General features: G+C 40.7%; 2 protein-coding genes across 14 annotated transcripts in view; both read right to left on the bottom strand.

Moving 5' to 3' along the window:
* BAZ2B (bromodomain adjacent to zinc finger domain 2B) overlaps nucleotides 1-14,624 on the bottom strand; it is a 644,512-nt gene that overhangs the window by 375,532 nt on the left and 254,356 nt on the right. The window lies entirely within an intron of this gene.
* Nucleotides 1-14,624, bottom strand: part of LOC123017042 (lymphocyte antigen 75-like) — a 64,014-nt gene that overhangs the window by 11,029 nt on the left and 38,361 nt on the right. The window contains exons 21-28 of the mRNA XM_044418085.1: nucleotides 13,617-13,753; nucleotides 13,228-13,333; nucleotides 7,874-8,034; nucleotides 6,403-6,532; nucleotides 5,152-5,378; nucleotides 4,268-4,436; nucleotides 3,572-3,739; nucleotides 817-939 (exon numbers count right to left, since the gene is read on the bottom strand). Of these exons, the coding sequence (XP_044274020.1) occupies nucleotides 817-939; nucleotides 3,572-3,739; nucleotides 4,268-4,436; nucleotides 5,152-5,378; nucleotides 6,403-6,532; nucleotides 7,874-8,034; nucleotides 13,228-13,333; nucleotides 13,617-13,753 (1,221 nt within the window). The remainder of the gene's footprint in view (nucleotides 1-816; nucleotides 940-3,571; nucleotides 3,740-4,267; nucleotides 4,437-5,151; nucleotides 5,379-6,402; nucleotides 6,533-7,873; nucleotides 8,035-13,227; nucleotides 13,334-13,616; nucleotides 13,754-14,624) is intronic.

Here is a 14,624-nt window from a genome sequence, read left to right as displayed (position 1 = left end):
AAGTAGTGTGGATTGCTTAAAGTTTTACTGGGTTAAATTCAGTGTTACACAAGTGAACTTCTGTTCATGCACTGGGAGTTTCCCTTCTCCTCCCTCTGCAGTCCCAAAATCTACAGGATGGGTTTGGGGAGCATGAAGTGAGGCAGGAAAGGGGAAAATTCTGTGTCAGCTGTGTGGCATATTGGTGGTATCCTGTCCATTAGGCTTGCAGAAGAACAGCACCTGAAAACAATCCAGTATTTTTGAGACATTTTTCATGAAATTTCTCAGTTTCAACTCCAGAAGAAATTAAACTAATAAACATGACTGCATAAATGCAACACTTAAATAATAAGCATCCACGTATGAGATTTTAAATATTTGACCGATCTTAAAGCAGGCTGTGCACGTGTACTGAAAGACTTGGAAATGAAAAACTGCTGTACTAGAACAATTAGCAAATAGGATTTTGAAAACCAGAACGTTACACATTTGCTATTTCTTATGGACTCAAAGGCAATTTCATTCAACTACACAGAGGCTTCAATGTTTACCCAGCCTGCATCTTCTTTAAGTTTTCATTCTTTGCAATGGCCAAAATAGCCTTAACTAACAGCACAATTTTCCAAAGCAAATGAGTTTAGAGAATCTTTCCCATTAACATTCATCTGACAATTCAACTAATCAAACATAACTTTGATACAAATTCAGTCTCACTTCTCTCTGCTAATAGAATTTGGCTGCAAATTGCATCATTGTAGCATTGGTCTCTTTGTACATTTATAAAGGGACGCAGTAGTAACAGGGTTTTACAGCTATAAATAACTGAGAACTTACCGTCAGCCTCATACACCAGACCTAACCACAGCCAGTGGGCAAGGCCACTGAAAGACTGAAGCTGCTCCACAACAAAATCATTTTCATATTCATCCCTGATAATCAAGAGAGAGGCATTCGAATCTGTTGAAGAAGTTTTTAAAAAAGAAGTCACTGAATGAATTTGGAAGGATTCAATTGACAATTTCTAACATTCTTTTGGAGTAAGGTATAACCTAGATGTAAGTTTTTAATTAAAAGAATCTGAAATCACAGTATTAAGTGCAAAGGGGATTCTGCACATCTACAAATAACCTGAAATGAGTGGACATATTATTTCTGGAAAGGGGCAGGTATGAAAAAATCATTTTGTGCAAATCTCCTATTGGGATACCAGTATGCTGGGCTAAATACCAGTCTTGCCACTCTAAGTGTAGCAGTGAAATTCCAAACAAAAGAAACCCAACCCAGCCCACTGGTGAATGTGTTCTTGTAGCTGCGAGGGCTCTAAAAATTAATTCCATTTGGCGATCTGGGGGGGCAGACGGGGGGGTGGCGGTCTCTTTCAGAAGCTAGCAACTCCAGTGGGCCAACTGCAGAAAGGCTGCTGATGTAGGGACCAATGCGACCAAAAATTGTGTCACAAAGATGCCTGAGGGTTGTGTGCTGGAGTTCTCAGGAGTACTGAATGGGAATAAATGAACTGGAACAAGCTATAGAAGCACAATTATCTGCCAGGAGTACTGTGGGCTGTTTAGCAAAAAAAAAAAAAAAAAAAAAAAAATCCAATCCTAGTAGCTTATTAGCAAGATGGCTCAGCATGACCTTGAGACTCACCTATTATGTTACTCAGAACACTGAAACCCCAACTAGACTGTTCTAAAAGATCTCAATTTGAGTAAATAGGCAACAAAATGCCAAATGAGGCTTAATGCAAATAAGTATAAGATGATAAACACTGTCAGCTACATATAGTCCTATAGTTTCTGAACTGGCTACAACTTCCCAAATAAGAGATCTTGGGATTGTGGTTCACTGAAAGGAATACAAAGCATTCAGTATTGATGAAAAAGGCAAACTCCATGTTAACATTATTAGTTAAGGGACTGACATTCTAACAGTATTAATAATGCTCTCGACAAACAAAGCGCATATCTGACTTTACATGTAATTACAACGGCAAGGATTGTATTTGCACAACACTGAAAGAATGAGGAAATACCAACAGAAGAATTAATTTTAAAGAAAATACTGGACTGTGCAGAAATGGATAGATTGACCTTGTCTCTCAAGGAAAAAGAAGAAACATATTATTACCAAACTTGGAACTTCTTTTATCAAGGGCTAAAGAAACAGGATTATACTTAGGGCTGAAATATACATTAATTGTAGAGTGAATAAGATAATAACCCAGTATGTCCGACGTCTTTTGAATGATCATTTGTTTTATTTGTAGAAAATAATAAACGCTTGATACTAAATACTAAAAAAGTATTAATAATGCTTTCATATAAATCTTTGTATCTGTTTTCACTATTTAAAAAAGCAATATACAGAATTGGAAAAGGAGTTGAAAGGGCAACCAAAATGATCAAGAAGCTAAGACTTTCTCGTTTTGAAAAAGTTGGCTATGGGGAAATGAGTCAGAGGTTTAGAACATTATGCATGGTGTTGAGAAAGTCCCCCCCCCTTCCATCCATATTACTAGAACGCAAGGTCATTCGTTGAAATGAATGGGCAGCAGAAACAGGGAAAACCAAAGGAAGGCACTTCTTCAGACTATGAATATATAGTCTATGATTACTGCTTGACTATATGGCTTTAATAGGGCATGAAACACATTCATGACATACAGAGACATCAACAGCTAGTAGTCCTGATGGCTAGATGAGACCAAGTGCCAGCTGCTGAGAGCAACTGCAGGGGACCATCATGGGCTGCTCATGGCTTGCCTATAAGCGTCTTGCTGGCCACTGCTGGAAACAGGATGCTGACTAGTTGGGCCTTTGGTCTTGTACTGCTGGACTCTTAGGTTTTATGTATCTTGACCTTATACGAAACTACACTTTTAAAACTCTGTCTCACTAAAGGTGCATACACCAGCAGCATTTTTCCCTAGAAAACTCTCCAGAAGGTCAGGAGAAATGTCACCATTCTTAGAGGAAATCTGCATTAGTCTATTGCAGCAGAAGGAACAACAGGCATATTAAAGATAAATAGTTGCATTCTGGCACTATTCATGGCCCACTTCATCAGTTATTAGTTCACTTATATGTACTCTGCTAAGAAAAGATGCCCACCAAAGTTCATGCTAGCAAACTGAAATTCTACATAGCAGTGGATCTTTTTCTTTCCAAGTTTTCAACAGATTGCAAATATGGCAAGAAAGAACCATGAATATAACTAGTTCTCCAATGAGATACAAAGCATAATATAACCTGTGGAGCTACTCCAATAATTATGTGCCTGTTCACACATACAGTCATTGCTTGTTTTATTCAAATAATAATTTACAGCTGCATGGAGGAATCTTAGTCTGACCTGGGTAGTAACTTGGAGGGAACTGTAGAAGTCCCACGATTTCAGCTCTAGAAAAATATGAGGCTGTGATAATAGAAATGACTGTTAGCAGTCTCCATGGATTGCTCAGTGTATATGTGTCTGGACATAGTTATGCTCTTGTCCATGATCACATAGGAAAACTAAGAAGTTCTTTCGGATCTAAAGATGTCATTCAATATCATATGAAGATAAGAATTCAGAAAAAACTGCCTACTCATGTTTCTGCATAAATGGTGGGCTTCATCCGATTTCAATTCTTTCCATCGATTTTTTGTGATTACGAATGTATAACAACTGTTCTGAAAAGCTATCCATGGTGTATTCTTGATCTTGTGTGGACATTTGATAGAATCATAATATGCTTCTGATGTTTCCGTTTCATCTGTAAAAATAAACCACATTTCTTTAGAGCACAAGAATATATTCAGAATATAACTAGCTGCCCTAGGATGCAACACTGACTGAAAGAAAATTATGGGATGTAATGCTGGCTTCCTGAAAACCATGCTTTTCAAATTAGGAACCAAATCTGGGATGCATACTTGCTCCTGCCCTCTTCCAGAGTAAATCCCCCATCCCTTCTCTTGCTTGGCTTTGTTATGGCTCTGCATTCTGTGTCCAGTGATTCAAACAACAGTTAACAGTAGCCAAATTTATCTACCCATAGCCATGGTAGGCAAGCTTACTTCAACAGTTTCTAATTCTGGTATAGGAGGAAACCATGAGTTAATGCTAAAATCCAGAGATGTAAGTGGAAGGCACACTTTCTTTTGGAAATACAACATGAAGGGTATGATGTTGCTATTTTAAATAACATTTAAAACACAGAAGCCAAATACTGTATGATTAAATATTTTCAATAATATTTTTTACAAAAATATTCTCAAAACAATAATTCAAGGACTCCTACTTGTTGGCTGGTAGCAAATTGTTCCTGGTTTTTCGCTGTAACAATCAGCTGTTTTCCATAATCCATCGGTATCCAAATATACACAACTGTCAATTAAATCTCCATCTTCTTCAGACCAGCGACTGAAACTGATATGTTTTTTATCAGACCAGTGATAATGTATTCCATCCTAGTGACATAAACATTAAAAAGATTAACAGAATTAAACAATAAAACCGAACTAAACTAAACCACATGACAGCTCTAAACTCAATTATACAAATGGAATACTGTCTGCACAGAACTAAATATCAGGAACAGTTTTGTGTCCTCCAGTTGTTTTGGGCACCAGATTTCCTACCCCCCCAGCTTATCCCTAAGACATACTAATGACAGGTTTCCCCAACTTCAACTCCCGTTAGCTCCCACCAGCATGGTGAATAGTCAGGAATGTTGGGACTTGCAGTGCAAAATATCTTGGTTACAAGCTGGGGAAGGCTGAACACTGAGCCCTGTAGAGAAATGTACAATGTGTAAAGTGTATTCTTCACCATATTTCTTGTAAAATTATATCCAAGATTTGTGGATATAAATGAACTTGTGTGTAGGTAGTTATATGTATCGGCCTAGTGTTAATGGCCAGCACAATTGCTTTTGCAGGTCCTTGGGCTAACGTTAGTCCTCCAACTGGATGGAATGGAGGTATATTTCTTTCCTATTGTGTAAAAGTGCACTAGCTTTTACCTGTACATTTTAAACAGACATCCACAAATGATTCACAGTTCAAACAACAGAAGCAGCATCGAAGGGCGAATACTTTACTGATATGGTTTAAACTGTCTCAGTACACACCCCCGTTTGGTATTCCAATGGTATGTTTCAAAGGAGAGTGAAATGAAACTTACATCTTTGCTGGAGAGTCCAATCCACAGTGGGTAATTATGATGGGCAGCCTGAGCAGCAAGGAAGGCCTGCTGGTATTGCTCTGTGATGCTAACCAGCTGCATATTATTCTGCAGGCATACCTGCTGTGCCTCATGCCACGTCAGGGCCTTCAGAATTATGGTGTATGTGACATTTTGATAGTTCACAGTGACATTAAGCTCTTGCTGTGTCTGGTTTTCTGCAACCTCTAAGGAAGAAACCAAATAGTTAAGTAGGACTAACTATTCATCACACACTGCAATTTTGTAGAATCAACCATGTCTCCTATACTGTTTTGGAGTATATTTTTTAAGCTTGAAAAGGAGCTTTATAATGTTGTACATAGCATTTTCAGTGATGCAGGAAGGACTGCAACACTGAGTCAATTGCTTAAATTAAACTACTAAAACACTTCGATTGACTAGAACAAATTCCTTATTGGTTCATATTTTTTTCTTAAAATACTATAATACATGTACTTGTAAAAATTACAGATGGCAAACACTATCTTAAGAAACAGTCCTTCCTCCCTGTAACTGGAATGCCTTGTGTAAAGTAAGGCACATACATGCATTGTCTAAGAAAAAAATGAGTATCCTTTTTTTGGGAAGTATTTTTCCTATATGCAATATTTTGTAGATAATTGGCTTACAGCACAATTGTCTACATGTCTACTCAAAAGTAAAAGTCATTCTATTTAATATGATTTCATAGAATCACAGAATAGTAGGTCATTGGGTTCAACCCTCTGCTGTTGCAGAGCAACAATTTACACCATCTCATTCTGACGACTTTCCAGTTTTGGTTGAATGCCTCTGCTGTGGGAGAATCCACAACCATTCCAGGCTCCACTGTCATAAGGCTCCGACAGTGAGAAAACTGTTCCTGATAGCAAGCCTGAATCTGGGTTTTCACAACTCGAATTGATTATTCCATGTCCTATTCCGTGAGATGCTAAGCATTTCATTCAGCAAATATATCTTGGTTAAGATGCCAAAACACCATCTAGGTTGGCTCCTGTCATATGGCATAGCGGTCATGCGCCAGAAAATTGTATTATAGCAAACACTCATATGGAACTCTGCGTAGCTTGGGCTGTCACATAAATATGATGTATGAGCAGTTTCTTAACAAACAGCCTGTGTGCAGACAGAGGTCAATCATTTTCCAGGATTCCCATGGATTTCTCGGCTCATAAACATGTGATACTCTTTAGGGATTCTGAGCATTACCAGCATTCTTTTGACATATGGCCACAGACTTGGTATCAGCACATGAAGTGAAATTCCAGGTTCCAAGATATGACGACTTGGGATCATTGAGCAAAACACCACACTGGTTGTTTGCTTCCTCATCGAAGAACTGGAAAAGAATGCACCCAGAAGATGGAGTGATAGACACTCAATTAACCATCCTAAGATATACCAGAAAAGATATGGAAACACTCTTTTCATCGTAGCTAAGACATCATATTGCCCTTTTACATTATGAAAATCAAGTATATACTGTCTAAAGTAGTTTATCTGTTCCCAAACTATGTGACTGTTATGTCAGGGATGGCCAACATGCCGTCTTCAGTGGCTGCTGCTCCCATGACTATCTCTGTGCAGCTAGAAAACATATAGCACTCTGCCATCTAAGTTAGCTGTCTAACCACTGCAAAGGCTCAGAAGTGTCATAGTTAGTTTGTTTCCAAGATAAATATTGTTCAGTTCTGTCGTTGGATAGGGAGAATCCTTGCCTTTGGATTAAATTTTCCTGTAACCGCCTAAGGCAGAATAGTGTAGCATACTATTATAAACAAAGGGGCATTAGATAATTCGATTTCTTAATATGAGATCTGACCATGGAGTTGGGAATCCATGCTCCAAGTCTCTCATTCCTTGTTGGTGCACAAAGAACCACACTGGCTGCCTTTCCAAAGTTGGGAAAGTGACCTCGGGGAGCATGCAAACATAGCAAGGAGGAAAGGCGACTGGGTCTGCCATGATATGAGGTATCCTGGCAATATCCCAGCCTCCTTCCCTCCTGCTCCAATGCGTTTCAACTAGATGGCCTGCAGTGTTTATACTGCTCCTCCCACTATGCACTGCATATTTGTAAGCCTCCAGGTTTCAGAGGTTATGATCCTCAATGGTGCAACCCACAGGACTGTAAATAGATTTTTTTTCTCTCAGTCATTATTATGCACTTTTAAAAATATTATATTTCTTTATGCTATATAATTATTTGTTTGAATATAACAATTATACTCCATTTAATTCAAGAAAACTCTGCCCAGTGGCATTATTCTGGATTTTGGCTTTCTGTACAAGCCAAAACGGGAGGGCATACTTCCAGGGGTCAAAGGACCACATTCCCCCGGAAGGGGAATATCGCAGCCTTATCTGCTGAATGTGCTGACACAACTGGGCAGCAGCAAGTGGCACAGATGGGCTGCTTCAATCTGAAAGGATGCTGTGGCACAAAAGGGCCAAGGAGTCCATGGGCTTTGCCCTGCCCATCCCAGCTCTCAAGGAAGGCACTCAGCTACAGACCAAATACTTAGGAAGCCTTGACAGATTTTACTTTCTTCTCTCTTTTGTGGGACACACAATTCTTTCCCTACCCTACACTGGTAGTCCTTTTCTACCTTAACCAACTTCATGAATTATCAGGAATTATCATGAAGTCTACATGAAAAGAACAATCTCAACAACTTACATCGAGCTGAACCTTTCTTATCCTTCCTTGAAGTAACGGGTGGAAATTGCTATATTTTAGTGGACTGCCATCTTCCCACTTGTTTTCACGTGTGTGAACCCGAAAGTGCAAACCAATCCAAATATTTGGGGGTTTATGAGGAAGCAAGGATGTTATAAAATCTGTTGGGTGAAAGAGAAATATTTGTGTTTTAGAATCAGGCAGCCGGAAGAGACATTCTACAATCTGTTTGCATATGTAAAACAATTCATCCTTCGCTTATGCCAACTGCATTTCCTTCAGCTGCAAATCACCTTGTCTACGAACTGCAATTAGTGCAATACTAGTAAACCAGTCTGTAGCTACCGATGGCAGGAAATTCTGAATTTGCTTAGAGGGCTTTCTTCATCTTTTACTCCAACCCTTAGATCAGAGGTGAGAAACTTCTCTCAGCATGAGGGCCACAATTAGTTGAGGAGAAGATCAGGTCAAAATGTGGGGTCCAGATAACAAGCATTCTGACATATTTTGACTTCTCATGCTTAGGAGACACATTTCCACTTTTTAGCATGGGGAAAATGTGTAAACACTAGAAAGTCAATGAATGACTGGCCATTGGGTAAAGGGAACATGATCCTCTGGAGAACCTTGAAAGGATGAACTGGAAAGCCAGAAGGGCTTGATTTCACCTGTGAGCTTAAGGTTCTCCATCCTCACTTTAGATTCTTTGGAGATCTGACTTGGATTTGCTAAAAAAGCCAGTTTCTATCAGTGCCCAGCAAATACACCCAAAGAGCTTCTCTAGTCTTTATGCAAGAGTCCTGCCGGATCAAACCAAGGGCGCATTCAGAGCAGCACTCTGTTCTGTTCACATAGCAGCCAACCAGCTACACACAGGATCCCACAAGTGCAATACAAGTGCAAGAGCACCCTTTTGAAAATAAGAAAAGGAAAAGAGGAGCAGAGCACCCTTCTGCCCACATTCCCCAGCAGCACACAGGCATACTGCCTTTAATACTGGAGGTAGCGTACAGCCACTGATAGCTTCTCCTCCGTGCTTTGGTCCAATTCCCTTTTAAAGCTGTCTAAATTGGTAGCCATTATTAAATCTCATGGAAGTGAATTCCACAGTTTCATTATGCACCATGTGAAGTAGTTCCTTTTATCTGTCCTGAATCGCCACTGATTGGCTTCATAGGGTAACCCTGAGTTCCACCCTTACGGAAGAGGGAGAAAAATGTCGTCTCCTTTCTTTTCTCTGTACCTAATTCTGTACGCCTCTATCACGTTTCCCCTTACTCCCCTTTCTTCTATACTAAACAATCTCAGCTGTTGTAATCTTTCCTCATAGGGGAGTTACTCCAACTGCTCAATCGTTTTAGTTGCTTTTCTGATAACCTTCCCAAACCTAAAATATCCTTTGCTAAAGGTGTGGTGACCAGAACAGCATTCTAAGTGGAGTGACACCACAGATTTGTGTAATGGCAGCAGGATACTGTCAGTTTTATTTTCAATTCCTTTCTTAATTATGCCTTGCATGGAGTTTGTCTTTTTCACAGCAGCTGTGCACTGGGTCAGCACTGTCATTGAGCTGCCAAGTACAACCCCCAAGAGTCTGAATTTGCAAAGTTGCAAGAACAGACAGTGGCAGACTAGATGCTCTGAACTGCTCCTTCTTCACACAATACCCACCTCCCATCTCTACAACATATATGCCATTATGTTTCTATCTGGCTTGTTCGTCACTGCCAGTGCTGCTACATACCCCTGTATCTGATACCCCTTCTATCATTTGCAAGCATGGTGGCGTTAATACTGAGATCGGCAGCAGAAGCCCTCCTCCGGGAACCCTCTGTGAAAGATGTTAGGAGACAGAGTACCCAGAGGAGGGCCTTCTCTGCGGTGGCGCCCCGACTATGGAATGCACTCCCCAGAGAGGTCTGCCTGGTGCGGTCATTATATGTTTTTCGGTGCCAGGTTAAGACTTTTTTATTTAATCAATATTTTAATATGTTTTAATATTGAATTTTATTATTGTATTTTATTAACTTGCAGCCAGAGTGGGTCGTCAATCTATTTATGCTGTTAGCCATCCAGAGACGTTAGTAATTGGATGACATACAAATTTTATAAATAGATAAATATTACAATTTACAAATGGGCCATGTGTTTTACTCTTTTCCTCATTTACTCTAAAACTATCCTATCTAGTAAATCACACATTTTGCCCATTTTATTACAGAGACAGCTACTTGACCAAAATGGAGTACGTAGAGGAGTACCTAGCTGTGTTGGGGTTAAACCGGAGTCTGCCAGAATCAAGACTAGCCCATGTAATGCAAAGGCTCTCAATTCTAGCCAGTAATGCAGAGGTTCTCAATTCTAGCCAGTTGTTGGACTGCAGCTTCCAGAAACCGGTGCAACCAATAGTTGGGGATTATGGGAATAACAGCCCAACACTGGGGTACATGGGTATAGTTCTTCTTAAACTTATCAATGAGCACTGAGTGCCATCATCCTGTGCCTCGTTCAGCACAGAAGACCTGAAAGTTGTGCTCCATAAGAGGTGTGTTGGAAACATCCAGCGGTGTAGAGAACATCTGACAGAACCAGGATTCATATGACCCGAGTGAAGTGACCTCTTGCAAGAGATGAGCTAACAGAGCTACACAGGTGGTATTGGCTATGAGCTCAAGAAGGCATTGAATTGGTGGGTAGCTACTGGTTCCCAAGTGAGAGGTCTGCTCTGTCCTGTGGTGGGTGGGTAAAGGCTCAAATGAAGCCAAGAAGTGTCCTTATGAACTGCTGACTCTGAGAGGGAATGGGATGGAATGTTTCTTTCTTGGGTGGTAGGCTAAGAAATTCCATGTTCTTACGGAAAGGCCATGCTCCTGTTGGTGCTAAGGCAATCAAGAAAATAAGCAACAATGAACCTGATTGACTGATGGATTGATCCACTGAAGTCTCAACTGTCCTGCCATTATTACCATACATTTCATGAACTCTCTTGGGGCTATGGTTAACCCAAAAGGGAGAATCTTGAATTGGAATAGTTTGCTGTTCAGGGGAAAGCTGAGTAAAGCTAGAGAAGCAGGATGTACAGTAATGTGGAAGTTAGTGACATGAGGACAAGTATCCTCCAAAAAGAAGAAAACTATAGAAAGGAGTGTAGTTATCCTAAAATTGGGGGGTGGGTGCAGTGGTCTACACCCCAAAGACTGAGTATTGCTTTACTTTAAGCATTGCTGCAAAATACCAGGGGTTGTTTGAGCAAGGCGAATTTTTTAATGGAGTCCTTGCTTAAAGGGGTCATGGTTTCATCTATTTAAACCCAAGCTGGGTGAGCAGAATGGAGGATTGCCAAGAAGGAGGGTATTTTTGAATTCAAAAATCTACAACGGTCTCAGATGACGACAGAAAGTTGTTGGTGTTGACATCTCCAGGTATAGAGAAAAGGTTGGCTGAAACTGTTGGTACAGCAGGACCCAGTTCTCCTGACACCAGGGATGGCTGCCCTGAAGCACTCTCCACAGTGTGTACAGGAAGAAGCCGAGAGAAGGCGCTGCGTCATGGTAAATGCCTGCTGAAGCAGGATGCAGAAGCCAGCTCCCTGAGCCCGGGTCTGCGGCTTGAGAGCCTGGCCCCACAGCAGGGCCTTTAGGCGTGCAAACTGCCTTCTCCTGACCTGCTTTGCAAAAGCCAGCAGTCTGTACAGCAGCCCTTTCCAAGAAGGCAGCTGCGGTGCCTGTCCGTTAATGGTATCTTTCTGACACGCAGGTGCCATTTTGAAGAAAGCCTTTGAGGCTGTGCACTTTGAAGTGGGAACCCAAATACAGGAAGAAGGAGAAAAAAACTAAAAGACAATAGGAGAAGATGAAAAGAAAATGGAGGAAGAAAACTCTGTTCACCATGTCAGAAGAGGACGGTAGAATGGAGAGGTGAGATAGCGTTCCAAATGCTAATTGCTGCGGTGAGTGAAAACAAACTGGGAGACAGACAGGAATCAAAGCTGCATGACAGGGAAACTCTCACATAAAATTGTATTTAGCTTTGGCATGTTCTAAAAGTCTGTTTTGTGCAAACATGTAACCCATTTCTGTGAGTCACAGAAACCACAAAGAAGCAGAGTGTGTTGAGACATTCTTGGTTCAGACACAATGGCCTGGTTTGTATATCAGGCTCACCATGGCTTGTTAATCCAAAATGAGATACATTATCATTTTGAATATGAAATTCTCAATTGCGTATCATGCAAACCTGGTCACTGTGAGCTATTTGAGGGTTAAACCACCTTCACATAACCATACCACAAACAGAGGGTGATGTAAGGGTTGTGTTACCCACAGCAGCTGGGTCCACAAAACATGACAATTCTCTAATTACACCAATCAAGAGTTGCATATTCAAAATGGCAGCTGGCACATGCCATTACTTACTGGGGGTTGAGCAATCCACTCTGTCCTGCAGACAGAGTTAATTAGGGTGTTAAAAAACAAATGTTTCCAATCTGGTTCACTGGTGTAAGCTAAAAAAATCATTTTCTTTCAATGAACAAAATGTAAAGTCACATAGCAATTTATTATGAAGCAGAATCAATTCCATCAGCTATATCTTCAGTGGGCAAAGTTATATTCTCTCTCTCTCTCTCACATACACACACACTCACACTCATGTGAACACAGGTGTAGTGAGAAAGAAAAAGTGTGAGCAACACAAGGTAATGAAATGGAAAAAAAATAGTCTCTCACTATTCAGAACGGGGTTTGTTTTGAGGATGCAGAATATAACAACTGTAAAATTGGATTGTGTGTTAAAAACTCTTATCAGTGGCAATTCAGTTCCTTTCACTCTTGCCTGAAACAAGCAGTCTTCTATTTTGCTGCACTGAGCAGAAACTTTCATGTGCAGTTTAACCATCCCAGATTTAGAAGCACAAGCAAACCTCACATGCACACTACTTTTCAATAGTAGTGCACATGCACATGGTAGGCATGTCATTAGTGGAGCTAGCTGGAGCCAGGGGTCAGACTAGATGGCCCAGGAGGCCCCTTTTGACTCTGTTTCTAGTGTAAGCTTCAGGGTTGAATTTAGCTTCAATTTATCCAGGGTTGAGAAACCAAGTAATATATATATATATATGAATAAACAAAACATGTCTGAGATAAATATCTATATTGGCATATTAAGAAAAGATCCAGTTGGTTCAAGAGGGCAGGGGAAAGAGCACCATTTACCCTTATTTCCACAGCAGGTGCTAGAAAATCTGTAGAATCCTGATGTCTCGCCTATCTCCAGAAACATTCAGAGATCAATGTAATGCCTAGTTTTCTAGATTAAACCATACTTACTAAGAAGCATGGAATCTAGCATCTTACCTTGTTCAGCTTGGTTTTTGATTGAAGGAAGGAACCCATTATACGAATGGCAATATTCACTCGCTTTTCTAAACGTTAGATCCTTAGGTGGCACCAATTGAAAACACTGAAAGAGGAGTATTTTTCTTAAAGCAACATATAGTGAACTGATTACGGTGAGAATTCTTTGATGCTTAGTTTAAGGTGTAGCTGACAAAGCACAACATCAATCCAGGATCGGGCAGATCCTTACAAAAAACAAGTTGTTACAATTCAGGGTCACTCTATGACCTTGCAAATACCCATCAAACTGATTTGGAGACTTAACATCAGAAGATATATTAAAAGTTTTCTAATAGATATCACATGGTCTGAAAAATAAAGGGATAAGGATACTTATTTATTTTTACCTGATCCTGGAAAACGAACCAGTTTTCCGGGCACTTTCTCTGAGGTGCTTGAAAATTCGGATCGTGTGCCTCCAACAGCGATGTGTTGTATTTCTCACAGATGAAAGGGAGCTTGGCACTGCAATCTATGGTGTTGTCTGCAGGAACCATAAACAGACAAGTAAAACCATAATGTTAATATCTTTGTGTTGTGTCCCGCGGTTTTACGGATGAGACCAGAGACCAGCTGGAATTTTCGAGAGAAGCAGTTTATTTCCTGCAGGGACCAAGCACTCATTGGAGTGTGGTCTCGAGCAGAGGGAAGACATTGCTTTTATACTCTTTTACACTTATGCTTGAATAACAGCGAACAATAGGGGAAAGCTACCAAGCCCCATTTGCACATTTATCATGCTAAAGCAAGCGAGCGAGGGTACAAGGGTGTAACGTCTGCGGTGATGCTGGAGCGTAGCCTGCTTTGTTGTCAGCCTTGCGTAGCGTGCACATCCTTGTTCTTGTCCTTGTTCTCACGCGAACAGGACACCTTGACCATGCTTTTTACCCGTGACGAGCCATGCCCTGGCTGCGTGTCCGATTATGAGGGGGGTTACAACACTTTGCATCAGAACTGATTCGTTTGAGGTCCTGTTCACACTTAACAAGAGAGAACCTTGAGCTCAAAAGCAGGACTCACACTTTGCCAGCAGACAGTTGTTGGTTCAACTCACATTATCTCCAGTTTAAAAAACTTTAGTCACAGTGTTGGGAAATGCTTCTTGCTGCTTGAAAGGGCGAGCTGCTCTCCTCAAACTGTAGCTCTTTGAGGTGTTTACTGTGTAGTCAAAAACATGGGCTGTACACCCATGCAGACTTGGCTGGAATGTCCTAGAGCTGAAACATTTAGACAGGAAGCTCATGCTATCTCCTGCAGCATGTGCCTCGAGGGTGATGTTCCAAATGTTTCCCTCAAATAGCAGCACCAAAAAAACTGAGGGAAGCAAGTGAGAAACTTCCCAAAGTACTTGTAGC

Source organism: Varanus komodoensis, unplaced genomic scaffold (genome assembly GCF_004798865.1).
Source record: "Varanus komodoensis strain SLA01 unplaced genomic scaffold, ASM479886v1 scaffold9, whole genome shotgun sequence".
NCBI lineage: Eukaryota > Metazoa > Chordata > Lepidosauria > Squamata > Varanidae > Varanus > Varanus komodoensis.
Note: the sequence above shows the minus strand (reverse complement) of the source record. Positions and strands in the feature narration are given on the sequence as shown.